Source organism: Chionomys nivalis, chromosome 5, assembly GCF_950005125.1.
Source record: "Chionomys nivalis chromosome 5, mChiNiv1.1, whole genome shotgun sequence".
Lineage (NCBI taxonomy): Eukaryota > Metazoa > Chordata > Mammalia > Rodentia > Cricetidae > Chionomys > Chionomys nivalis.
In genome coordinates, this window is record NC_080090.1 from 87,277,930 (window position 1) to 87,305,379 (window position 27,450).

Here is a 27,450-nt window from a genome sequence, read left to right on the forward strand (position 1 = left end):
GGGAGTGTGGGAGCCAGGTGACGTGGCTTCAAGTCACTGTTTCCTGCTAAATGTGGAACCCACTCAGAATCAAGAGAATCAAGTCCATCTCTGTAGGAAGGAGTAACAACAGCATAGTCACAGGGCTGAGATAAGGTGGAGGCAAGTACTCTGTAGGGCTCTGAACAAAAGTGAAGGGTTATTTTTGTTCTTAAGCTTGCCCTCCAACAAAAGCTGAATAAGTACAGAATTGGCCAAAAAGAGAGAGTGAGGGAAGGAATGTGAATCTTAGCAAAAAAAAAAAAAAAAAAAAAAAAAAAGCTTGACGAATTCGCATACTGTTTCTACCACTGACAATTAAGCCAGAACTGCAAGGAGCAGTTCACATCTTCACAGCCATGGGAGGAAGGGGTAAGGACTCCAGAGGGAGGGAGAATGTGGCTTTTGAGGGAGCAAGGAAACCCAGTGGTGGTATCAAGCCTGTAGGAGACATGAAATGTCTCGTTCAGAGAGGGAAAAAGAGGGAGTCTTTCAAGTCCCACTTCTGTGCCTCCCCTTGTGACCTCGACTCCCTTGTGAGCCACAAAGCACAGACCCTGGCCCTGAGTCAAGAAATGCTGCTTTCCAAAGCCCCCCACCTGGCAGCTACTGGGCAGAATCAAAGCGCCTAGGGTTGGAGTCCAGAGAGAAGGCAGGAACTCTGCTGTCCTTCAGTGAAGGCTGCCTCCCCTTGCCTCTCTTACCCAGGGAAGAGCAGCCCCTCGAGCACCCCACCACCACCTTGCCCTCCACTTCCCCTTGGTCATTCTGAAACAGGATATGGTGCCAGAGCCAAGGCTCTGCTGGTTCTGGGCTCCAGTGAGAGGCTGTGCCAGGGAAATGTTTCCACAGATTAGTGCCTCCTGGGGTGGGGTCACCAGAGCAGGTGGCAGGAACAGGGCAGGGAAAGGAGCAAAGTTCCAGGAACCCAAGGAGAGCAGCTTGCTTTTCCAGGCCCCAGTGTCTGGACCCAGGAGTTGTGAGGTGGAGACTGTGAGAGGCACTGGTTAGAGAGCAGCTGACGCTACACAGACTGACAGTGCTGTGGGAGAGTCTCGGTTTGACCGTTACTCAGGTGTGGAATACACTGGAGAGGGGAGAAAGGTAGCAGAGACAGGAGAGGCAGCTCCCACATCCAAGAAGAGAGCGGAGGCAGGAGAATGGAAATCCTAGAAGGCAATCCAGCTCAAGTACCCTAAGTTAACATTCTATCTAGATAAAACCTTCCTGAGATTTTCCCAAAATCTGCATTTGTTAAGGCAGGCTGGGAAAGAGGACGAGTTAAGTAGGTGGCATGAGACAGGCCAACACCTTCTATTGCAGGACAGAGGCAGCTGAGGCCACTCAGGGGAAGAGGGCAGACATCACGGAAATGACAGGTTGGACTCTGTTCATCTCCTCCTCCTCAGAGCTTGTTCTCTGGCGAGTGGAGGAGGGAGTCAGGCAGATGAACTCCGTCCGCATTGCAAGGTGGTTCCACCAAACCTTTCGTCAACATGGGCTCTGTCTCTCCCTGTAGCTTAGTCCTGCCCAGGGTCGGGCACCCCTCACCCAGCTGCATCCTGGCCTCAGAGTTCGTGCAGATGAGGAACTGGCTCCTTGTAGGTGTCAGCATTCTGGATCAACTCAAAGATGAACTTCACCTGGTTCTCGTAGTTCCGCACGGAGATTTTCTCGTTGATTCCATGGATACTGAGGGAAGAAGCATTTTGGGGGGAGGAGATAAGGATCAAATGATGTAGCACAGAACACCCTTCCTGGTCCCCCCTCCCAATATGGCTGATCTTCGGCTCTCCTGGGGGTCCAAGGTGACAAAAGTCATTTGTCAGCTCACGTGTGACACACCCATTATTTCTCAAGGACCCGTGCTCCTGCCTAAGAATAGTGGGGAAAACAATAACTCCCGGGGAGTTTAGCCTAGTCTTCTCTTCTGAGGTCGGTTCTCCTCTGGTAGAATTATCTTCCTAATTCTTATGTTCTTAGAATAGAGTCTCCTGCTAGAGTTTTCCCTGTGGTTTTGCTCACCAGGGATAAGGGAGGGCAGGAAGGCACAGCTCAGGGCTCCTCTCCAGCCTCTACCTAGGAACCTTGCTATCAGATCTCATGTTTACCCTCAAAGTGTAAAGATGACAGGAAACAGAGGGAACATTTACGCCCAATTTTAACAACTCCCCAAACATAAATACTATGCTTTTTGTTTGTTTCTTTGAGACACGGTCTTTCTATATAGTCCTGGCTATTTGGAAGCTTGCCATTAGACAAGGCTGGCCTCAAAGTCAGACAGATAGATCCTCCTGCCTCTGCCTCCCTTGCCATGGACTACTATGCCTTGCTCAGTGAGGGCCTTTTTTTTTTTTCTTGGTTTTCAAGACAGTGTTTCTCTGTGTAGCCCCGGCTGTCCTGGAACTCACTCTGTAGACTGTAGGCCAGGTTGACCTTGAATACATAGAGCTCCACCTGCCTCTGCCTCCCAAGTGTTGGGATTAAAGGCGTGCAACACCACTGCCCAGTATGAGTGCTATTCTTAAAATCACATTCAAACATTTTCATTCTGTTTCAAGTGACTTGTGGTGTGGCAAAGAAATCAGGTCTGAGGGAACAGATTGTAGAAAGCTAGATGGAAATTATCTTCTCAAGCTTCCAGAGATAAAACTGCCTGAAGAATCACGATAACGGTCATACTTGACAGTTAAAATTGGTCCTCACATTTTGGATTTCCACAGTATTTCTTCTGAGAAGGCCAACTAACATGCCCACCTTTAAACTCGTGTGTGTTTGCTCATCAAAGAATGTTGGAGGGTCACCTTATTTTATAGGTGGAGGAAGTGAGGTCCAGGGATAAGCATCCTCTCAAAGTGAGAAAGGCTACCTAAGGGTCCCCTTCTTTCCAAGACATGGTTTTGTCACATAGCTCAGGCTGGAGAAATGGCTCAGCAGTTAAGAGCACTGGGTATTCTTCCAGGACCTGGGTTTGAATCCCACATGGCTTATAACCATCTGTTCTGGGGTGCCCCCTTCCAACACTTAAAGGCAATGAAGGCGAATGTTATACAGCTATACAAGCAAACAAAACATTCATGCATCAAATAAGAATAAATAATTTTTTTAAAAAAATGGTCATCCTCCTGTCTCAGTCTCTTAAGTGTCAGGCTTATAGGCTGCTACATCCAGCTTTACCCAAGGATCTTATTCTCAACAAGCTCTCACCAGTCACTTGACTCTCTCCAATTTTTAAAAGAGGACTGTGCATGGGGACTATCCTCAATGATTCCTGGAGCCACGATGCCAACTTGGGTTCTAGAATCTCTCTAATTTGTCAAAACCTGGCTTTTCTCTGTTCTGTAAGTCACCCATACAGGGACAGCTCAGATACATCTGTTAAGCCTTGCTGCTTAACCCTGTTCCACTTACCTACTAAAGCCCTGAGGTTGCAAGAAAACGGGGTTGAACAGATAGATGCCGTCGGTGAGGTTGGCATAGTGCCGGCTGTCTGTGTTGGCAATGCAAATACCTAGAAGGGGAAGAGTGAGAGAAAATGGGCTTCGTGTGAGCCACCTGTCCAGTGACGTAGGGGAAGCCGGGTGACTGACTGGGAGCCAGTTAGGACCTTGGGTCACTGTAGAGTGATAACTGGGATGTCTCTCCCCCTACCCCCCAGACAGGGTTTCTCTGTATAGCCCTGGCTGTCCTGGAACTAGCTCTTGTAGACTACGCTGGCCTGGAACTCAGAGATCCACCTGCCTCTGCTTTCCAAGTGCTGGGCCTAAAGCCATGCACCACCCAGCACCTAGGACTTTTTATTGTCTAAGATGCCTCTTTTCAAATTCTCACAAAAACTTTAACTGTACCCAGGAACATGGAACCTCCTGGAAGCATGGGTGAGATATCCCCGAGTGGCCCAAAGCTAAGCTGTTCCCGTTCCATGATGGCCAGGGAGACTTTCCACTTTGTCCTCCCAGCCAAGGCCATTTGCTGTGTGAGGACTCGCGAGTTCAGAGAGATCATTTGTTCTGCATCACTTAGGGCAGAAGCCAACAACTGTGGGGGCATTTTACTGAGGTAAAATGGAGCTGTGTTCTGCTGGTCTTATCTTCTGAGCGAGATTCTAGGAGGCAAAGCTCAGGTGGGAAAGTCCCAGGAAGCCCCCCTGGACCCCCCCCCGGATAGGTCCCCCCAGCTGGGCTTGGATTCGCCTTGGATAGGCAGGACCTCTGGGGAAAGCCATTCCCAGCCTCAGTGCAAGGGCAGCTAGACAGGGCAGGATGGTATTTTGTGTTTTGTTCTATTTGCCTCTTCTCATTTCCAATGGGTACCTGGGTCTAATCCCATGCGCTGTGGATTTCTTCCTGTTGACTGCCTCTACCCCCATGGCAGTCTGACCCTACTGCTGGGATGATGGCCAGGGGCAAGAGTGGGGCAGGGAGAGCCTTCGAGGCTGAAAGAGGAAGATATGGACTGTGAGAACCAGAGTTCCCAGATGTTCCCAGAAAGCCACAGGTTAACCCACATAGATGGAACTGGACATTTGTCCACACGTGGAGACCAGAGACCTGGGAACTGCTCAGTCATCACTGCTCCAAAATCCTCTGGTAGCATCTTTCAAAAAGGCAGATTTCTGCGGGAATATGAGGTGGATCCAGGTGCTCCACGTTTTGTGAAGTTCCCTGGGAGGACCGCTGCTAGATTTAGACGGCATTAGTACAGGTGGGGGAATGCGAGGGGCCTGCAGGTGTTAGACCCAGGAGGCGCACTGGTACGGATATCATGGGCTCAGAGGCTTTTCTGGGCGGTCGTTCTAAGTCCTGCTACTCAGCTGTTACTCTAGGCTGGTGACAAGGTAACTCCTCCAGGAGAGGCATATCCTAAGCCAATCCTTCTTCTATGTCAGAGGGACACAGAACACTACTGCCCTAGGTTAAGCAAGGACCCATCCTCGGCTGACCTAATTTATTGTTTCTGTCCCTTTCCTGTTTCCCTTCTCACTTCCACCCCGGGGGAAAAGTACAGTTCCAGGGACAGAAGCAGCCAGCTGTTTCCAGGATGAATGGCTGGGTTGGGGGCAGGGAAAGGAATATCAGATAGGAAGCGGTCCCGGCCACCACCACCCACCAGCCACATCTGATGAAGTCATTACCGGGGACAACAATATTGACTTCCGGGAAGACGGACTGTATGGTCTGTTGAAGCAGCTGGTAGCCTATGGCCTTGGCATCGGAGGGGCTGACGGGCAGGGGCTCAAAAGACCTCAGCACATGTAACTGGACTCGGTCATCAGCCACGATGTTCTTGACAAGTTCGAGGACCTTCGGGGTAGAAACCAAGAGGGTTATAATTCTCGCTGATCTGCTATGTAAGCACCAAGTTCAGATCTTTTGTTTCAGCAAGGTAGCACTCTAGAGTTGAGAGCAAAGACTTGGTTTTTGCAGTGGGACCCCGGCTTTTGCTGCCTGGCTGTGAGTGATGTAAGAGCTGGCACTTCCTAGAAAGCATGGCAGAATTCAGCTTAAGTGTTTAAGAAGATTGTCTTACAGCTCTGAGTCAGACGGGGAATAATCTGGAAATTGTTTTTTTTCCCCCTAGGGTCGTGTGAGCCGTGGGCTTAGGTAAAGCATACGAGATAGCAGGACGAGAAGAATCTCAGCCATCTCGAGAGGATGAGCTGCTCCAACCTGAGAGCCTTGGGGTGGTGATGCAGGCTGCAAAGGGCTACATCACACAGGTTTCCTTTTCCTCTCTTGAGCTGCTGCCTGTTTGTAACCAAATACACTGAGCAGAAAGATGAGCTCACATGCACACAGAATCAGGAGTGTGGTGCTGTGGCTGAAGGTTTCCCCTTTGCCTCTTTTTATTGAGAAGGACCACGAGGAACTGAGGTGACTAGGGAGTGTCCAATGGAAATCTCTGGTCCCAGGAAGGATGGAGAATGGATCAGGAGGCTTCTAGTGGTCCCCCAGCCCAGTCAGCTGCAGAAGGAAAACCTCATTTGAGCAGTGGTTAATTTGAAGCTGCTCCTGTCCTATGAAGGGTTGTGTGTCACAGCTGGAGATCACCCGAATGGGGGTACTAACTGGAGAACTCATTTTAGGCCAATGGCCCCTAGAAGTGAGGCAGAAGCTACATCTGGAGGGTACATCTGCAGCAAAGGCTCCTTCCCAGTTCTAGCTCAGAAACTCCATCAGAATCAAAGCAAATGCCCTTCAGGGAGGGGTGAGGGACATAAGAACTCATTTTCAATCAGAGATCAGTTTCATCCCAGCACTAGTGAATTCAGTGGTAGAGTGCTTGCCTAGCATGCACAAGGCCCCAGGTTCAAGCCTCAGTACCTTAAAAAAGAGTATATCTAATCCTCACACATTGTTTTATCCAGGGCAAGGCTCCTAAGTTATCCCCTGCGCAGTAGAGAGGGGTTGTGCCTGCTGTTTCTTGCTTCAGCCACTCCAGAGGTTTCAGCATCTGGAAACTGAAGAAGGTGTGATGCCTGGGTCCTTTCCGTTCGAGGCTGGAGCCTGATGAGGCAGGGACCATGTCAGCCTCTCTCCCTTGTCTATAGCATCGAGCAAGTAAAAAGCAATAATGTCAGCTACTTGAGCTATAAAAGACAAGAACCAACAAAAATGATAACAGGTATTGTTCCCCTAAGTACCTGGCCCATGGTATACAGTTAGGAATACTGGGCTGATTGTCTACCTGATTACCTAAGGAAGGTGCTCTGCAGAGGCCCGAGTACAACCGGAAGTGAGGATTAGAAAAGCATTCTTCTTAGGTGTTAAGAATTTCAAGTTTGAGGAGAGGATATAGTACTGGTAGGGAAAAGGCAAGAAAGATTCCTAAGGTCGAGAAGGATGGGTTTAAAAAAATGAGGCATGACAAAAATGTTGTGCTCTGGATAATTCCACACAGTGGAGTGACTTTGGGCCAGGCCCCCAGACCTCTCTGTTACCAGGAGCTGAGATTCTTCTCAGTGTTTAAGACGTGTCTAGCATTATGTCCTGCTCAGTGCAATGTGCACAGTGTGGAAGGAAGGAATGGGGTTAGGTGTTACAGGAAGCCACGCCTCAAATTCATCACAAGGAAGATATTCATAATCAGGATGCTAAAAAGGGGGACGGTCTCTGTTGAGTGGCAGCTTGTCGTGGGTCTTCTTCTGGAAGCAGCCTATACAGCTGGATGGAAGCTGGACTCACACCAGAAAGACCTAGTTAAATTTTAACCAGCCAGTGTTCTTACCGTCAACAAAGAGAACACACAAGTAAAAGGGAAATATCTCGACACATAAAAGAGACACCATAGACTGGCAATGTGCCGGGGCTGTAGACGGAGAATTGAAAGGTCAGGCTCTATAGCACCCTTGGAGGCCGCTCTCTCCACTGGTAGTCCCTTCTTCTAGTCCATTATTGCTGGAGGGGTCGTGTTCCTTGATCACAAACAGACACTAACAGTTATTATAGTCTAGAGTGGCCTCGGACTTACTATCTTGTATCAGACCCCTGGAGGACAGGAATAAGGTCTGTTCTGGCTGGGTGTGGTTGAGCTTAGCTCTAATTCCAGCAGAGGAGGAGGATCTGTGAGTTCAAGGCCAGCCTGATCTACAGGTGACTTCCAGACCAGTGGGGGCTACAAATGAGACCTTGTCTTTACAAAATGGCCTGTTAATATGTCCTGCTAATGCTTCACTGCCCCTCATTAACTCTGCTCCTGTTCCCACTGCCGCTCCACAATCACTGTGTGACCCAGAAGCCCATTACCTTTATACTACTTACTGCTTATGTTACTCTGTTCATTCATGTGATTGCTTGCTACGGCCCCTTCTCACTGGACTGCAAGCCCAATTAGAGTGGGAATCTTGTCTTTCTGAATCACCACTATCCCAAGTGTTTGGAAGAATGTTTAGTTGGGTCTGGGGGGGAAGTCTGAATTTTACCTGCTTTGGAGGGTGACAAGTTCAAAGCCAGCTTGGGCAATTTAGCCAGGCCCTGTTTCAAAATAACAAAGTTGGAAAAAGTGGGGAAGGGTCTTGCCTGTGTGTGTGTGGCTCCAGCCTCCTACTTCTATGTTGTGAGGAAGAATAGATAGAGACAGAAGATGAAAACTGTGGTGCCCACGCGTGTTCCCACTGGACCCAGCATGACGCTCTGAGCTTTGGCCCCTGGACAAGAGTGACCAGGACAAATGGGGCCTTTGAGCTTCCTAAAGAATGGAGGTTTTCCAGGATAGCCAAAACAATCCTGGGCAATAAAAGAACTTCTGGAGGTATCACAATCCCTGACTTCAAACTCTACTACAGAGCTACAGTACTGAAAACAGCCTGGTATTGGCATAAGAACAGACAGGAGGACCAATGGAAATGAATCAAAGACCCGGATATCAATCCACACATCTTCAAACACCTGATCTTTGATAAAAAAAAAAAAGCAAAAAATATCAAATGGAAAAAAGAAAGCATATTTAATAAGTGGTGCTGGCATAACTGGATATCAACATGTAGAAAAATGATAATAGACCCATATCTATCACCATGCACAAAACTCAAGTCCAAATGGATCAAAGACCTCAACATAAAGCCAGCCACACTGGACTTCATAGAAGAGAAAGTGGGAAGTACACTTGAATGCACTGGCACAGGGAACCACTTCCTAAATAGAAGCCCAGATATAACCCCAGCAGCACAGACACTGCTTTCTACTTTCTACTTCCCACGTAGATTATATCTATGTGAGTCTCTCTTAGTGTCCTCATTGCTGTAGAAAAAGACAAGATCTCCTGTGTAAATTGGGAGCATGGGGATCTTGGGGGAGGATTGAAAGGGGGAGGGGAGAGGCAGGGAGGGGAGCAGAGAGAAATGTAGAGCTCAATAAATATCAATTAAAAAAACCTCGTAGAGATAATGAGTGAAAAGCTCCCCCCCCCCCCCAAAAAAGAATGGAGGTTTTCCAGCCTCACCAGGGCAGGTGGTCAGGATGAGTTCAGGAGATTCCAGGAATGTCATCAGATAGACCAGCAGGGAAGACCTTTTGGCTAGGAGGTCAGAGTGTGCCAGGACCAGGGGGATGAAAGCCCTAATGGGTGGAAAACAGCCTTTGGAAAAGGATGGAGTTTGAATGGGCTGGGAAAAAACGGGTGGAAAGCTCAGCTGATTAAATCCAGTGATTTCCTGAAGCTATGAGCCTCCAGGGAGAGCACAGGGTTGGCACCTGCTGAACAGCAGCCGGATCCAGGATTCACACTGAGCTCAGAGCCTTCCCTGAGGCTAGGCTGGCTGTTAACCCACTGAGTCCATGAGATCGCTGGGCCTATATAGTTGGTATAGATTCTTGTATATTGATATAAGTTCAAATTATATTTGTTATTTCTGTTTACAATATTTATACACCTATGCAAAGTTATTTTGTCAGATTGTATGCATGCATGTTTCTACCTCTGTTTAAGACATTTTGTATGCTGATACAATTTTTAGGATATATTTATCATATTACTATATATTTCTACCTCTGATCAAGATACTTATACATTGTTTACATTTTAAGGTTATTGTCCTCATTTACTGTACAGTTGTTTACAGATTATTTAATATTCTGATATGAAGTCTTAGTCTTTATGTTATACAGATATTAAGTATTATAAGTCAATAGTCATTCATGTTTGTTATACATATAGTCAGATTAATTAGGTTCTTTAAATACGTAGAGATTGTATTCTGCATAGATAGGTAATCTCCAACCACTTCAAAGACCTGTAAAACATGACATTTAAATGAGACACGATTGCTCCTGGCAGCACCACTCTATTCCCGGGAGAATGTCGAGCACCACAGACACTCCACTCGGAGTTTCTTTTCTTTTTGTCACGACTGGTCTTTGGGCAAGAAACTGCCCATGCCTCAACCACTGACAAAATGTAAAGTGCATGGTGTCCAGACTAGATAAGCAGGACACACACACACACACAGGTGGCCAAACCTTACCTCTATAAATGGTCTATCAGTTACTCCAGGCCTTAGCCAAAGTTGGTTGCTTCAACATTGCAAACGAGACTTTGGGTGATTGCCCAAGCTGTCAGCTGTCTCTATCATCTACTGCATATTTTGGAAGCTGCTTGATTGAACTTCCTGCCTACTCAAGTAATATTATCTCCCTTCTCAGACCTTCTTTGGGGTTAAAGATTAGATAAATATAGTTACCTTCCTCTTATGATTTAGCCAAGTTATTTCCAATGCAAGACTTAGACTCCTTAGGATAAAAACATTTAGCATATGTTCCTTGCTTAATATTGTTTATGCTGGTTGTAATCCTAATTTTTTACTTGATATCTGTTCCTAGTGTATATAGTTTTGTATTGGGTTTGGAACTCTCTTATTTAGACAAAAGGGGGAGGTGATGACCTTTAAGAGGCTGGACCAGGTTAGAGCATGACCTTTGGGTACCCAGAGAAAACCACCAGCCCGCCCAGGGCTCTCTCTCTCTCTCTCTCTCTGATTCCCACGTTACACACCTGAGGTTAGACTTCTTGTTCCTGTTCCGTGAGTTTGCCCCTTATAATAAAGAATCATAACTGGAATCTTATGGAGTTAGCTTGGGATTCTTTGACTAGTGTCTCACCCCCTTTTCAGTAACGGGAAGAACTTTCAAAAACTACCAATAGAAATCTAGGAATGTCTGACTCTTGAGGAGATGGGCCAGAGTCCCTACTGTGTTCTAGAATGTATTATCCATCTCCCAGTTGCTGGGTTGCCCTCTTGGGGTTTTCTTTCTTGCTGTTGTTATTTTGAATGTGTGTGTATGTGTGTGTGTGCATGTGCATACATGTTCCTTGCATGTGCATGTGTGAGATACAGATCAGTCTGGTGCAGTGGTTTGAATAAGAATGGTCCCCATAGGTTCATATGTCTGAATGCTTAGTCCTCAGTAGCGGCACTAGAAGGATTAGGAGGTGTGGCCTTATTGGAGGAGGTGTGCCACCAGGGGTGGGTTTTGAGGTTTCAAAAACCCAAGTCAGGTCCAGTGTCTCTCTCTTCCTGCTGCCTGTGGATCCAGAGGTAGAACTCTCAGCTACCTCTCCAAAACCATGTCTGCCTGTGTGCTGCCACGCTTTCTGCCATGATGAGAATGGACTAAGTCTCTGAAACTGTAAGCAAGCCCCAATGAAATGCTTTGTTTTATAGGAGTTGCAGTAGAACTTAGTCAGTACTAAGAAAGACATCTGGCTTGGAACTGGTTGTATGGACTGGGCTGGCCTTGAATTCAGATTCACCTGCCTGTCTCCCAAGCACTGGGGTTAAATGCACGCACCATCACATCCTGGTCCATCTTATGTTTTTAGGACAGGGTCTGAACTTAGTGCTCACCAGTTCAGCTAGACTGACTAGGTAGCTAGCCAGCTCCAAGGATCCTAATTCTGCTCCTCAAGTGCTGTGTTAGGGGTGCACTGTTTACCCAGTTTTTCTGTGGGAACTAGGACTCCAGACAGATCCGCAGGCTTACACAGCACATACCCACTGAGCCATTTCCCCGCCTCCTGTTCTGCTCTTCATTGATCTACTTGGTTTTTACTGAGAATTTCATGAGTCCTATATTTATATCATCCCTCCTCTGACTCCTCCCACATCCCCCACTCTTTCTCAAATCCACACTCTCTTATTCCTTGTCTTACATACTCATTCCCACCACACACATATACAGTCAGCTGAGTTTATTTAGAATTTCCCATCTGTGCTGCCGCTGCTTTTGAGGCAAGGTCTCTAGCCGCAGCCAGTCTCAGACTTCCCCTACTTTCTCATTTATCCAACTCTTTAGTCTTAGCAACATCCTAAGGGTTAATACCCAGTTCAAATTTCTACTGTAAGGAAAGGCCATTTTTGCCTTGGAGGTAGCTTTGCAGGGTTCCTGGGGGAGACTCTCCACCCCTGATTATTACAGCAGCAGCAAAGGGCTGCAGCCGGCAGCAGCCCTGGAGCCAGATCGTTGGATATGTACCCACAGGCACACTGCCTACCAGCTCTGTGGCTCTGCAGCCCAGCTTCCCTTAGCCGAGTGAGGACAGCAGAGATCCTACCGTACTGGGTGGCGTAAGTGCTAATGAGTGAGAGCATGCATCTGCACACCCAAGGACGGAGCCAAGCACACAGCAAGTCCACTATAAATATTTACTACTATTTATTTGTATTTGTGTTTCAGCCTTAGAGTCCAAGTTTTCCCAAACCAGACATGCCCTGTCCTATGTGGCTGATGCATAGGGGATTTTGGAAAACAAAACAAAACAAAACAAACCTCAGATGTTGAGGGTCCTACTTCTTGATGCCGGATCTGATCTTTGGAACATAGGTACATACCTCACGAACTGTCTGCGAAGGGTGAATCCGGAAGTTGATTGTAGCCTGAGCCAATGGGGGGATGACATTCACCTAGATAGAGAATCAGAAACCTGGCCTGAGCCCTCATGTCTTCAGAGCTGGCCCCTGCCCAGGAAACACCAACCAGGAGGGGGAGAAGCAACTGCTCTGGTTAAGGAGCCAGGGCTCAATCCAGAGTCTGCCCTTGCCTTCTCCCGGGCCTCCACCTGCTGGCACATTCACTTTTAGAGTCTCTGCTTTAGGCGAGATCTTTGTACTTCTTGGTCCTGGAGGGGTCACAGAGCAGTTCAGAACAGGACTGTTTTGCCTGTGACTGCCCAGACGATTCTCTGCTGTGCCATCGGAGCCCTCTATGTGCATGTTCCCAGGACACCTCGGGCACTTCTGTTAATATTGGGGTTTATTTGTGGTGGAACACCCAGGGTCTCAAAGGTCTCCATAGCACACCGTGTTCAATCCCTGAAGGGGATGGTGTGGTTGTTTTGCATATCTGGGTACAAAATCTACCGAGTTTTTGTCTGAACTTATGATTAGTTGGAGAAGACAGGCTACAGGGGGATATTTCCTTGATGTCTTGAGAGATTTCCTTTATCTTTCTTTGAACTGGCAAGATGCCCAAAAGCTCCGGGTACAATAATGTGCTGGGCTGTGGCAAACTGGCAGTGTGATTTCTGAGTAGCCACTACCTCACTGCAACTCTGCTTCTCCAGCTGGTAGCTGGAGCGACGCTACCTCATAGTTGTCCTAGTGATGCTACCGCACAGTCCTAGCGATGCTACCGCAGTCCTAGTGATGCTACCGCAGTCCTAGTAATGCTACCGCAGTCCTAGTGATGCTACTGCAGTCCTAGTGATGCTACCGCAGTCCTAGTGATGCTACCGCAGTCCTAGTGATGCTACCGCAGTCCTAGTGATGCTACCGCAGTCCTAGTGATGCTACCGCACAGTCCTAGTAATGCTACTGCAGTCCTAGTGATGCTACTGCACAGTCCTGGTGATGCTACCGCAGTCCTAGTGATGCTACCGCAGTCCTAGTAATGCTACCGCAGTCCTAGTAATGCTACCGCAGTCCTAGTGATGCTACTGCAGTCCTAGTGATGCTACCGCAGTCCTAGTGATGCTACCGCAGTCCTAGTGATGCTACCGCAGTCCTAGTGATGCTACCGCAGTCCTAGTAATGCTACCGCAGTCCTAGTGATGCTACTGCACAGTCCTGGTGATGCTACTGCACAGTCCTAGTGATGCTACCGCACAGTCCTAGTGATGCTACCGCACAGTCCTAGTGATGCTACCGCACAGTTCTAGAAGAATCAAAAGGAGTATCCCTCAGCCCCGGTGGACAGAAAACCACAGGTCAAATGAGGATCATAATGTGCTGGTGCTACAGCAATAGCTGGACATATATGACTATTTTGAACAGCAGCTGGGGAAGATTATCTGGGTCGGCTCTGGTCTGTTTTGCCTGAAGTAAATTTGGAGGCATCATCTACTTCTATCAGAATTTTGGACCACGTGTGGTGGCACATGCCTTTAATCCCAGCACTCAGGAAGGAGAGACAGGCAGGTGTCTGTGGGTTTTAGGCCAACCTGGTCTACATCGTGAGTTCTAGGTTATCAAGGGCTACACAAACACAATGGCAAACCCAAATCAATCTTCTTTTCTAGATTAAGACCATATTGTACTTGAGAAAAATGTTGGCCCCTGAAGTTGTGCTGGTGGCACTGATGATTATGGGTGGGTCTAACTTCCTTCAAAGCCCTATGCTTCATGGGCCAGGCTTGGTCCTTTAACAAGAGACACCCTTTAGTAGACATGGCAACTGCAAGTGGGCCAATTTACCGAAAACTCAATGCTTTCTTTATAGAATAAAAGCTTATCACATGGGGGCTGGAGAGATGGCTCAGAGGTTAAGAGCATTGCCTGCTCTTCCAAAGGTCCTGAGTTCAATTCCCAGCAACCACATGGTGGCTCACAACCATCTGTAATGAGGTCTGATGCCCTCTTCTGGCCTGCAGGCATACACACAAACAGAATATTGTATACATAATAAATAAATATTTTTTAAAATAATAATAATAATAAAAGCTTATCACATTATTGATTCTTATTTCTAAAAGAGTAAGACTCATATAGAAATGATAGTCACTGAGGCAGATTTTGGGAAAGGATATCAAAGATTTTACGAGTGGCAAATGAGTGTGTCTTTGAACTTACACCAGGGGAACACACACCAGTCACCCATTGAATTAGTTCAGTGGGTAGAGCTTTGAAAAGAAAGACTTTTTAAAAAGATTCTATGGATGGGCAGTGGTGGCACATGCTCTTAATCCCAGCACTCGGGAGGCTGTGAGTTTGCGGCCAGCCTGGTCTACAAGAGCTAGTAGTTCCAAGACAGGCTCCAAAACTACCTTGTCTCAAAAAAAAAAAAAAAAAAAAAAAAGATTCTATTTGGCCAGTGCTGTTGCTCAGTGGTAGAACACCCGCCAGGTAGAAGGCTATAGGCTTAATTTGTAGCATTATAAAAAAGCAAGCAAATAACCAAAAATAGAGATCTTTGATAGTAAAATGGTTTGAAGGTTTTAGACTGTATGATCAAAATGCTAGGAAAATATAAAACATGCAGAATTACATTCAGGGCATGGGTTAGGAGACCCAACTCCCCCAAGCCCTTTCTATACATGCCTAGATAGATGTGCCCACACTCTCAGTGGGGTGTAGACCTTGGCTGGAGCCTTTGCTCTGGAGGCTTACCCTACTGATGCCAGAACAGTGGCACGGGACCACACTGCCCCTTCCATTACTAGAGCCACAGCAGGAGAGGAAAGCCCACAACAAACTCAAGGAACCGAGGTGCAAGGGCAGCCGGAGGAGCCAGGTGATGTTACCTTGACTCCTGCATTGAATATGGTGAGGGCGGTGGTGGTTCTGACCAGGGCGTTGGTTATGTGATTCCTCTCCATTAGCCTAAAGCAAAAAAGCTATGGTTAGACATCAGGAAGAAGTCGTAGAATGTCACTCTCTGTCCTAAACCCTAGAGACCTTTACGGCAGAGAGAGACATCAGCCTATACGTTAAGAACATAAAATATCTATGAGTGAAGGGTGACTAGTCAGGCCAGGTAAGCCAAGAAATGAGGAGGGGATGGAGGGAGGGTATCTGGGGAGGGAGATTTCGAGGAAGCAAAATACATTACCTGCTTACAATGGGCTGAAACAGCCACAGGTTCCCCAAGACTATATTGGCGGGGAAGGAAAGCTGAAAGGGAAGGAACAAGGTCAGCAGGAGCAAAGGGGTTGGCACAATAGGGCCGCTGTTGCCGAGGTCTGAGTCTCTACTTCAGGTCTACTCCAGGACACAGTGCTCAAGCCCCCCCACCCTACCCCAATCTCTGCTGGAGTGATGTTTCCACCTGGGCGGGCATATATGACTATCCAGAACAATTGCTCAGCAGTCACAGGCTGCGTGGAAAACAGCTTTCGAGGAAACCTGGGCATGCTAGGACCTTGGATAAATCCTATCAGCTTCAGACAACACTTGCTCAGCGGCTGCTGGGACTAGGTGAATAGGTGAGAATGGGCAGAGACCTGATTGACACATTGACACGGTGGCCCTCTCCACAGCTCCTTCCCACCCACTTCTGCTCCTCGTCTATAGCTGGCCGGGAGCACTGAACGTCCCTCCCATACCTCTTTTGACAGCAGCTTCAGTGCCTGCTTCAGCGGCCCACTCCCAAACATATTCGGCATGGGTGTCTTCTCTAGTCTGGAAGAGAAAGAGTTCTCAAGACCAGGCCTCACCCAGGACCAAGATCAGCATCCTGGAGCTGAGGGAGATGGGTGCAAGCTTCAACGAGCCTGCCCAGTCATCCACCTCCCCACCACCTCCAGCAACCCGAGGTGAAGATTCAGAGCATCAGCAGGAGCTGGGGCCGCAGGTGTGAGCCAGGGTCTCGCTCCTCTCTCGCTCTGCTCCCTTAGGGCAAGGGGCTATCTCAAGATTTACTGTATTCCCTGACACAAAGCAGTTCTCTGTCCTAGTTAGGGTTACTATTGCTATGATCAAACACCACGATCCAAAGCAACTGGGGGAGGAAAGGGTTAATTCAGCTCACACTTCCACATTGCTGTTCATCCTTGAAGGAAGTCAGGACAGGAACTCAAGCAGGGCAGGAACCTGGAGGCAGGAGCTGATGCAGAGGCCATGGAGGGATGCTGCTTACTGGCTTGTTCCCCATGGCTTGCTCAGCCTGCTTTCTTATTGAACCCAGGACCACCAGCCCAAGAATAGCACACCACCATGGGCTGGGCCCTCTCACACCAACTACTAATTAAGAAAATGGCCCACAGGCTTGCTACAGCCCTATCTTCTGGAGGTATTTTCTCAATTGAGGCTTCCTCCTCTCCAATGACTCTAGCTTGTGTCGAGTCGACAAAACTAGCCAGCACCCTTTCTCTTTACTTTGCTAAGAGAACCTAGACACAGGTAAGTGTTGTTCTTGCAAACCTTGGTCTCTATCCACAGCCAGGGCTCATTATTTATCTTTGTACCCCTGCCAGATCAGCAGGAGAATTTAGACAGTGTTACCAGTCCCTGCCAACTTGTAATTCTAACTGCTTGGCCGAGCTCCGGACTATCCAGCTCTCTGTTTTGGTTTTTGTCTCCTGGCTCCTGCACATCCTCTAGTTTTACTGACAGATCCTTCAGTCCCAGTCATTCTGAGTATTGGTGGCTTTGTCCCTCCTGCAGCCTGCACCTCTGCTCCTTGGGCCAGCTTAATGGCAGGAAGCATAGGCAGGCTGGCTCCTCAGTCTGAGTGGCCAAGTGCCAGGTCCTCCATCCCATGCGGTCCTGGAAAAGGAGCCAGGAGCTGCTTACCGGCTGACAGCGGCGGAAAGGATGCCAATGCTTGTCTCCTTTGGAGGAGCTGAAGAGTGTCCTGGAGTCATGTTCACTTGCAGCATGAGATCAAGGGCACCCTTCTCTGCGACTGAAATCCTGTGGGAGAGGATCAGAGATGAGTCTTCAGACTGCTTCCCCACTAAACTATTCCGTAGACTCATAGGCTCATCTACATGATGGCCTGGTGGTCTGGGAGGTTAGCTTCATGCTGTTTGGAAAAATTCAACACTAGAAGAAGGCTGTGGGGGGAAGCCCAGGACATGGTAAGATGAGGGTGGTTAATACAACAGAATATCTGAGTGTGCTTACAGTGGGCAGGCTGGGTAATTTCAGACGCAGTGATAACTCTTTCAGGGTGGAAGGTGTGGTGCTTCACTTACATGGCAAAGGGCTTCTTGAGGTTCGGAAGAAAATCTTCCATGATAAAGCTCCCTTCATCCACAAGGAAGGCCAGCCGAACGCCCCTAGCCTGTAGCAGTGCTGAGATCTTCTGAGCGCCCTTTATCCCAGACACCTGTAGACAGAAAGCCCAAAGTACAGCCCTTCTTAGCCAGGAACGGACAGACAGACAGCGACTGTAGGCTCACTCAGCCAGGAACGGACAGACAGACAGCGACTGCAGGCTCACTCAGCCAGGAACGGACAGACAGCGACTGTGGACTCACTCAGCCTGCCACCTTCCTTCCCAGTCTTTTTTTTAATGGGGCAGGGCCTGAGATAATTCTGTCTTGCAGAATTGTCCAATTTCGGAGTCCCTCTGGGACCCGCTAATTTCACAAAAGAAGGAGCAGGGAACAGTGAAGGGCTGGGCAAGGTTTCAGGCAGGTGGTATCACTGTGAATGAAACACTCAGTTCTCTTTCTGTTGTACTTAGGGTCCCTGGGGTAGAACTGCCAGACTATCTTTTGGCTTAGATATTACCAGGGAGTTTAATGCTGGCACACAGACACAGAGAAACTGGCAACAGCCATAGGATCTCATGGTGCCCCTGCATCTGATCGACATACTGGATCGCACCCCACCTCCAAGAGACCCTGGGATAGGTACTGGGCACACCGCTTACCTCCTCATCATGGCCCAAAGCAATGAAGAAAGATCTTCGAGGGCTATAGTTTCTGATCAACAGGAGCTCCAGGGCCTGCAGGATTGCCTGGGATTCAGAAGAGGAGAAGGGCTCACTATCGGAGTAGGGTGAAGTCAGAGTCATTCATCAGTAACGGCGGAACTAAGATCTGAGAGACTGGATTTAGGAGAACAACTTCAGGTGGTCCAGAGCTCGGTAGAAAACCCTAACTCCCTGAGAAAAGCACGCATTTATCTGTGCCACCTGAAAGGTCCCTGTGCAGCAGCGGGTTATCTACCCCCAGTTCCTCCATGGTGGAGAAATCAAGGCCCAGAAAATGAAGAAATGAAATGGAAAAACTGATAGCTACCATTTAGGCCTTCTACAGTCAATTTCTTCATTCTCTGTCTCTCTCTCTTTCTCTCTCTCTGAGACAGGGTTCCTCTATGTAGTCCTGGCTGCCCTGGAACTTGCTCTATAGGATAGGCTGGCCTCGAACTCAGAGATCTGCCTGTCTCTGCCTTCTGAGTGCTGAGATGAAAGGCGTGCGCCACCACTGCCCAGCTGCAGCCAATTCTTTTAACCACGACCCCCTCCCTCTCCCAGAGTCATCCAAATTCTCCCTGGAGCAACTTTTGGGCTCTAAGGAAGTTATTAAGCATCACTTCAGACCATCACTGAGTTCTTGTTGTCCAGTGTGCCCCGGCCATGGATGAAGCCATCACGTTCCAGGCCTGAGAACGGGGGCACCTCCCATCCTTCTTCAGAGGCTGGAACCACGTCAAAGTGAGCCATCAGCATGTAGGGCTGCAGACTGGAGTCCGAGCCTTGCACAGTAAGCAGGTGGCTGTACTTTCCCACGACTTCATGTCGGATCAGGCTGCTGTGGAACACTGTCGGGAACACTTGAGGCAAAGGAAAGGATGAGAAATGGTGAGATTGCCAGGGCCATAGTCTCCTTCTGTTTCCCTCCCAATTTCTTGCTCCCAAATCCTTTTCTTTCTTTTTTTTGAATATGAATTCTCCTTACAGATATAAATCCTGATCTATCTATTCAGTTTCTGAAATTCCTCTTCCATGTGTGTGCGTGCGTGTGTGCATGCGTGCGTGTGTGTGTGCACACATTATCATTCCCTCCAGGATCAAAGCCCTCCTATTTTAATGTGCTATTTAAAATTGTACCATTAAATATTAGAATTGGAGATATGGCTCAGAAGTTAACAGTATTAATTGCTCTTGCAGAGGACCCGAATTCAATTTATAGCACCCATATGGCGACCCACAATCATCTGTAACCCCTGTTCCAAGGAAATCTGATGCCCTCTCTTGGCCTCTGAGAGAACTGTCTACATAGTGCATAGACAAACATGCAGGGGAAATTACCACACCCTCTTACGCACACACACACACACACACAATGGGTAATAGCCAAAGATCTGGCTCATTCTAGCCAAACATATCGACACCTTTATAGATGAGGATTGTGTTAAAATATGAATGTAATAGTTGCTAATATCCAAATTATTCAGAGGAAAAGATAACCACTATCTATTTGAAAAGTTCTAGGATCTTTTCCTTTGAAGAAAACACCATGGGCATGTACCTGCAGGAGGCTGAGGAAGGAGGACCTGAGTTGGAGGCTATTAGGTCACACAGAGACGGATACACGCAAGTATCTAGTTAGAGCTACTGAGACATTTTTCCAGCTTCTGTACTTTGTTTTAATTGACCATCCGTGAAGTGATGAATATTTGGGATTTTACATTCGAGGCTATTATATATTTATAATATATATGTATAATTACATAATGCTGCCATGAAGAAAGAAAACAGTGTTTTCACTATTTGTATTTTGTGGAGATAACTCTCTGTGTCCGGCCATACTTCTGTAGGTGGGAGTGGATGTTCTCAGGGTGGGTTACTGACATTACTGGCTGACCTCAATACAGGTGGTCTAGCTAATCCCCCCTGGACTGTCTGGGAAGAATGCACTTATTCCTTTGTGCAATCTAAACACACACACACACACCACACACACACACACACACACCACACAGCAAAAAAAAAAAAAAACCTAAAGAAGAGTGTGTTTCCGTCTGTCACCAGATTATTTAGTTTACTGTCACTGCATATATTAGTTCTCTAAATTGTTTTTATTTGGGGGGAGAGAGACACACACAGAGACACAGAGAGAGAGAGAGAGACTTGGGATTGCATCCAGGGTCTTGCAAATCCTAGGCAAACACTCTAGCACGGAGCTCCATCACCAGGCCCCTAGCTTATTCTCCCTCTCATCCCCTCCCTTCTTTGATAATGACTTCTTGCCTGACCTCTGGTTTGGTGGCAATGTTTTAGTCCTAGATCCATTTGTCCCAGCATGTTAGAGAGGGGACTACTTGATGCTCCTAAGCTGGCTTCTCCCACCTCTGACATCTTGAAAGGGGAGGCTTCCCTATTCTCCATTAGATTTTTTTATTTTTCACTTTAAGATTCTAACATCCTCCCAATCCATTCTTCCCAGCTCTGGGCTCCATGGTCATAGGGATGAAGGAAGGGGGAGGTGCTAGGATAGGTCAAGGATGTTGGCTGCCGAGAGTCTTAAGAGTGTGTTAGTAATCAGTGTAAATGAGCCCACCAGGTGGAGTGCCTTGAAAGCTGTACGAATGGGTACGTGGGAGTAGGAGTGGGAGGTGCTGGGACAGAGTTCTAGACATCTGTACACGAGAAGGAATCCCTTGTTTTACCTACTAACGTCTAGATCAGACAGATATATATTGAGAGAACTCAGCTAGTTCTCAGTTCTTCAAAGGCGAATCTACGGTCCTCACTTCATCCTCTACTGTGTAACTTTCAGGGTCTCCCTTTTATACATTCTATGTACAAAGTAAAAAGGCCCCCCCAGGTGACTGTCTTCTATTAGTGACAAAATGTATTGTCAAGGACACAGTCTCTAGTGCGTCTCTGTCACCCTTTCCCTCAGTTTGCAACTGACCTTTGCGCATGTATTCTCCAAACTCAGCAAGGGCTGTGGTGTTGGATTCCTCATGGCTGAAAGACACTGTGGGAATCTGGATGGCACCTGTCAACAGAGATGGAAGATTCAAGTGGATAGAGGTTGGATGTTTCTAGTAAAAATCTGAAACCACCAGGTGTGGTAGCACAGGCCTTTAAACCAGCACTTGGGAGGCAGAGGCAGATGGATCTCTAAGTTCAAGGCCAGCCTGGTCTACAGAACTAGTTCTAGGGCAGCCAGGGCTACAGAGGGAAATTCTGTCTTGAAAACAAACAAAACCTGAAACCATACCCGAATGCAGCGGTGCACACCTGTAATCCCAGTAGGCTGGGACAGCAGAACATGTCTCTATAGAACACACACACACACACAAAAAAGAAATTCAAAATTTTGAGGGTCAACATGCCATCAAGAAAATTTTGACAGATTCAACACAATGCCCAGCAAAATTCCAGCAAAATTCCAGCAAAATTCTTCAAAGACCTTGAAAGAACAGTACTCAACTTCATATGAAAAAACAAAAAATCCAGGATAGCCAAAACAGTCCTGTATAATAAAAGAACTGCTGGAGGCATCACAATCCCTGACTTCAAACTACTACAGAGCTACAGTACTGAAAACAGCCCGGTATGGGCATTAGAACAGACAGAAGGACCAATGGAACCGAATAGAAGACCCGGATATCAATCCACACATCTTCAAACACTTGATCTTTGATAAAGAAGCAAAAAAATATCAAATGGAGGGCTGGAGAGATGGCTCAGAGGGTAAGAACACTGATTGTTCTTCCAGAGGTCCTGAGTTCAATTCCCAGCAACCACATAGTGGCTCACAACCATCTGTAAAGAAATCCGGTGCCCTCTTCTGGCCTGCAGACATACATGCAGACAGAACACTGTAAACAAAATAAATAAATCTTTAAAAAAAAATCAAATGGAAAAAAGAAAGCATATTTAACAAGTGGTGCTGGCATAACTGAATATCAACATGTAGAAGAATGAAAATAGATCCATATCTATCACCATGCACAAAACTCAAGTCCAAATGGATCAAAGACCTTACTTAACATAAAGCCAAACACACTGAACCTTATAGAAAAGAAAGTGGGAGCCGGGCGGTGGTGGCGCACGCCTTTAATCCCAGCACTCGGGAGGCAGAGGCAGGCGATCTCTGTGAGTTCGAGACCAGCCTGGTCTACAAGAGCTAGTTCCAGGACAGGCTCCAAAACCACAGAGAAACCCTGTCTGGAAAAACAAAAAAACAAAAAAACAAAAAAAAAAAAAAAAGAAAAGAAAGTGGGAAGTACACTTGAACGCATTGGCACAGGGAACCACTTCCTGAATAGAACCCCAGTAGCACAGACACTGAGAGAAACAATAAATGGGACCTCCTGAAATTGAAAAGCTTCTGTAAAGCAAAGGACATGGCTAACAAGACAAAACGACAGCCTACAGAATGGGAAAAGATCTTCACTAACCCCACATCAGACAGAGGTCTGATCTCCAAAATATACAAAGAACTCAAGAAATTGGATACCAAAAGATCACATAATCCAATAAAAAAATGGAGTACAGACCTAAACAGAGAACTCTCAACAGAGGAATCTAAAATGGCTGAAAGACACTTAAGGGAATGTTCAACATCCTTAGTCATCAGAGAAATGCAAATCAAAAACAACTCTGAGATTCCATTTTACACCTGTAAGAATGACCAAGATCAAAAACACTGATGACAACTTATGCTGGAGAGGTTGTGGGGTAAAGGGAACATTCCTGCATTGCTGGTGGGAATGCAAGCTGGTACAACCCCTTTGGATGTCAGTGTGGCGATTTCTTTTTTTTTATTTATTCATTTATTTATTTATTAAAGATTTCTGCCTTCTCCCCGCCACCACCTCCCATTTCCCTCCCCCTCCCCCAACCAAGTCCCCCTCCCTCATCATCCCTAAGAGTAATCCGGGTTCCCTGCCCTGTGGGAAGTCCAAGGACCACCCAGCTCCATCCAGGACTAGTTAGGTCAGCATCCAAACTGCCTAGGCTCCCACAAAGCCAGTACGTGCAGTAGGATCAAAAACCCATTGCCATTGTTCTTGAGTTCTCAGTAGTCCTCACTGTCTATTATGTTCAGCAAGTCCGGTTTTATCCCATGCTTTTTCAGACCCAGGCCAGCTGGCCTTGGTAGCCCCCCGCCCTTTTTTTTTTATTCTTTTTTAATTAAAATTTCCACCTGCTCCCCGTTTCCCATTTCCCTCCCCTCCTCCCAAATATTGCCCCCTCCCCCCACTCCCCTCCCCCTATCCCCACTCCTCTTCTCCTCCCCCCACACCATTCCCCCTCCCTCTGGATACTGAAGAGCAGTCCAAATTCTCTGCCCTGCGGGAAGACGAAGGTCTTCTATCTACGTCCAGGAAGGTGAGCGTCTAAACAGGCTAAGCTCCCACAAAGCCAGTTCATGTATTAGGCTCGAAACCTAGTGCCATTGTCCTTGGCTTCTCATCAGCCTTCATTGTCCGCCATGCTCAGAGAGTCCAGTTTCAACCCATGCTTATTCAGTCCCAGACCAGCTGGCCTTGGTGGGCTCCCAATAAATCAGTTCCACTGTCACAGTGGGTGGGTGCATCCCTCGTGGTCCTGATTTCCTTGCTCATGTTCTCCCTCCTTCTGCTCCTCATTTGGGCCTTAAGAGCTCAGACTGTTGCTCCAAATTGAGTCTCTGTCTCTACCTCGATCCATCGCCAGATGAAGGTTCTAAGGGTTCGCAGGTGTCCAGGGAGATGTCCCCAGCTGGTACCTTGGGCAACTGAGGAGAGGGAACCTGAAATGACCCTATCCTATACTGATGAATATCTTACATATCACCTTGGTGAGTTTCTGATAGAACATCTCCATTGTCTCAGTGTGTGGGTGCACCCCTCGCGGTCCTGAGTTCCTTGCTCATGCTCTGTCTCCTGCTCTTGATTTGGACCTTGAGATTTCAGTCCGGTGCTCCAATGTGGGTCTTTGTCTCTTTCTCCTTTCATCGCCTAAATGTTTTTCTTTGGGTTCACCTTCTTAATTAGCTTCTCTAGGATCACGCATAATAGGCTCAACGTCCCCTATTCATGGCTAGAAACCAAATATGAGTGCGTACATCCCATGTTCCTCTTTTTGGGTCTGGCTCACCTCACTCAGGATAGTGTTTTCTATTTCCGTCCATTTGCCTGCAAAATTCAGGAAGTAATTGTTTTTTACTGCTGAGTAATACTCTAATATGTATATATTCCATACTTTCTTCATCCATTCTTCCATTGAAGGGCATTTAGGTTGTTTCCAGGTTCTGGCTATTACAAACAATGCTGCTATGAACATAGTTGAGCATATACTTTTGTTGTATGATAGGGCATTTCTTGGGTATATTCCCATGAGTGGTATTGCTGGGTCCAGGGGTAAGTGGATCCCAAAATTCCTGAGAAACCGCCATACTGTTTTCCAAAGTGGTTGCACAAGTTTGCATTCCCACCAGGAATGGATGAGTGTACCCCTTTCTCCACAACCTCTCCAGCAAAGGCTATCATTGGTGTTTTTTATTTTAGCCATTCTGACAGGTGTAAGATGGTATCTTAAAGTTGTCTTGATTTGCATTTCCCTGATCGCTAAGGAAGTTGAGCATGACCTTAAATGTCTTTTGGCCATTCGAACTTCTTCTGTTGAGAATTCTCTGTTCAGCACAGTGCCCCATTTTTTAATTGGGTTGATTAGCCTTTTACGGTCTACTTTCTTGAGTTCTCTATATATTTTGGAGATCAGACCTTTGTCTGTTGCAGGGTTGGTGAAGATCTTCTCCCAGTCAGTGGGTTGCCTTTTTGTCTTACTGACAGTGTCCTTTGCTTTACAGAAGCTTCTCAGTCTCAGGAGGTCCCATTTATTCAATGATGCCCTTAATGTCTGTGCTGCTGGGGTTGTACGTAGGAAGTGTTCTCCTGTGCCCATGTGTTGTAGAGTACTTCCCACTTTCTCTTCTATCAGGTTCAGTGTGTTCGGACTGATATTGAGGTCTTTAATCCATTTGGACTTGAGTTTTGAGCATGGTGATAGATATGGATCTATTTTCATTCTTCTACAGGCTGACATCCAGTTATGCCAGCACCATTTGTTAAAGATGCTCTCTTTTTTCCATTGTATACTTTTAGCTCCTTTATCAAAAATCAGGTGTTCATAGGTTTGTGGGTTAAAGCTAGGGTCTTCTATTCGATTCCAAGTGTGGCGATTTCTTAGAAAATTAGGAAACAACCTTTCTCAAGACCTAGTAATACCACTTTGAGGTATATATCCAAAGGATGCTCAATTGTGCCACAAGGACATGTGCTCAACTATGTTCATAGCAGCTTTGTTTGTCATAGCCAGAACCTGGAACAACCTAAATGCCCCTTGATCGAAGAATGGATAAGGAAAATGTGGTACATTTACACAATGGAGTACTACATAGCAGAAAAAAAATAATGACAGCTTGAATTTTGCAGGAAAATGGATGGAACTAGAAAACATTATTTTGAGTGAGGTAACCCAGACACAGAAAGACAATTATCACATGTACTCACTCATAGGTGGTTTTTAAACATAAAGCAAAGAAAGCCAACCTACAAACCACAATCCCAGAGAACTTAGACAACAATGCGGACACTAAGAGAGACTTACATAGATATAATCTACATGGGAAGTAGAAAGTAGAAAAAGATAAGATCTCCTGAGTAAATTGGGAGCATGGGGACCTTGGGGGAGGATTGAAAGGGGAGGGGAGAGGTAGGGAGGGGAGCAGAGAAAAATGTAGAGCTCAATAAATATCAATAAAAAAGTATATATAAAAAGGAAAATTTTGGATTTTAAGTCACTTCAGTTTTGTCTGAAAGACACATTCACCTCCAGCTAAGGATGAACTCTACCACACCACAGCTTACTACCCAGATGGGGAATCTTAAGTCCAAAAAGATTAAATTGCCCCACTGAGAGCAGATCCAACATCTGAACTTGGATGCTTTGCATCTTGTTAAAGAGTTCTATGCCATGATGTTATGAGGTCTTGGTAAGCTTTTGTTTTCTTCTGTGCACAGGGACTCTGCCACAGTCCACCAGTTTGCAAAGGGCTATTGGTACGATGGGAAAGCTCTTCCCAGGTCACTCCAGGTCACTCCAGGATAAGCACAATTCATCTCCCACGTGGGGGCTAGCATTTGGTCACTGTGTCAGCCTGCACATGTTTGCGTATGCAGTTTTTATTAATTCACTATCTAATGAACGGAAAAGAGGAATTGAGCCCAGTGGTCACAAAGCATTACGTGAGCCCACATAAATGCTCCTCTTTCCTTCTGAAAGGCACAGGCCAATGAGTTGGTTGCCTTGTTAGGTTCCTCGTATTAGGGGGCAAACTATATATATATTACACGCCAGGAACAATTCATTCCCCTCAGAGTCAGCGAGTCCCACGGATTCTTAAATGTTGCTACCCAGAGTCCAGTCCTTGCCGGGGCCCTGGGGAAGATCATTTAACAAAGCAAATCACTTTTAAGATAACTCGGAGATTTAACAAACATGATACCTTTCAGAGGTCGAAAGTGCTACAAACCACTTGTCTGAGGCAGGCAGGGTTAGGGTGGGTGCGGGCTATGCCCAGCGGAAAGAAGCTTGGCAAGGGGACACCGACGCGAGGGACGTGCCAGACCCGTGCACCGTGTGCCGGGACGTGTGCGGGAACGCTGACCGGGCCAGCCCGCGGTGTGGCGGGTGGAGCTCTAGCCTAAGCAGCGGTCGATCCCTTTGCCAAGGGAGACAGTCCCGGGATGACTGGGAACTGAGGGACTCACGTCTGAGCCCAAGGCGGCGGAGGTTCACCTTTCAGCGCCTCTTTAATAGCGACGCGCTCCTCCTCGCTGAACTGGGAAGGGATCCGCGAGGCTCCCCAAATTTCCCTGCTGCTAGGGCCGGTGGATCCAGAGACGGTGGCGAGAAAAATCAGGAGTGCGGCTACCAGGGCCCGCACGCTCACGCACTGCCCAGCCATGTCTCTCCCGACGCCTCGCCGCTCCGGCCAGAGTTTGGACCTAAAAGTCCAAAGCCTGACTCGCCTCTGACCAATCAT

General features: G+C 47.1%; 1 protein-coding gene across 1 annotated transcript; it reads right to left on the minus strand.

The window, feature by feature from the left end:
• Positions 1 to 306: 306 nt before the first annotated feature.
• On the minus strand, positions 307 to 27,450 carry Pm20d1 (peptidase M20 domain containing 1). Its single transcript, XM_057769152.1, has 13 exons — positions 27,204 to 27,450; positions 21,319 to 21,405; positions 18,999 to 19,231; positions 18,327 to 18,413; positions 17,644 to 17,777; positions 17,240 to 17,359; positions 16,051 to 16,126; positions 15,558 to 15,619; positions 15,250 to 15,328; positions 12,344 to 12,415; positions 5,153 to 5,321; positions 3,430 to 3,529; positions 307 to 1,710 (listed from the first exon to the last, which is right to left on the minus strand). The coding sequence occupies exons 1-13, from the start codon at positions 27,448 to 27,450 to the stop codon at positions 1,587 to 1,589; spliced, it is 1,590 nt and encodes a 529-aa protein (XP_057625135.1). The 3' UTR covers positions 307 to 1,586.

Coding starts and splice junctions, on each gene's coding strand:
- Pm20d1 (XM_057769152.1), bottom strand. CDS start 27,450: ATGATTGGTCAGAGGCGAGTCAGGCTTTGGACTTTTAGGTCCAAACTC. Junction 17,360..17,643: donor CTCAAGAAGCCCTTTGCCAT/GTAAGTGAAGCA, acceptor CCTCTCCCACAG/GATTTCAGTCGCAGAGAAGG. Junction 1,711..3,429: donor CAACCTCAGGGCTTTAGTAG/GTAAGTGGAACA, acceptor TTCTTCCCTCAG/TATCCATGGAATCAACGAGA.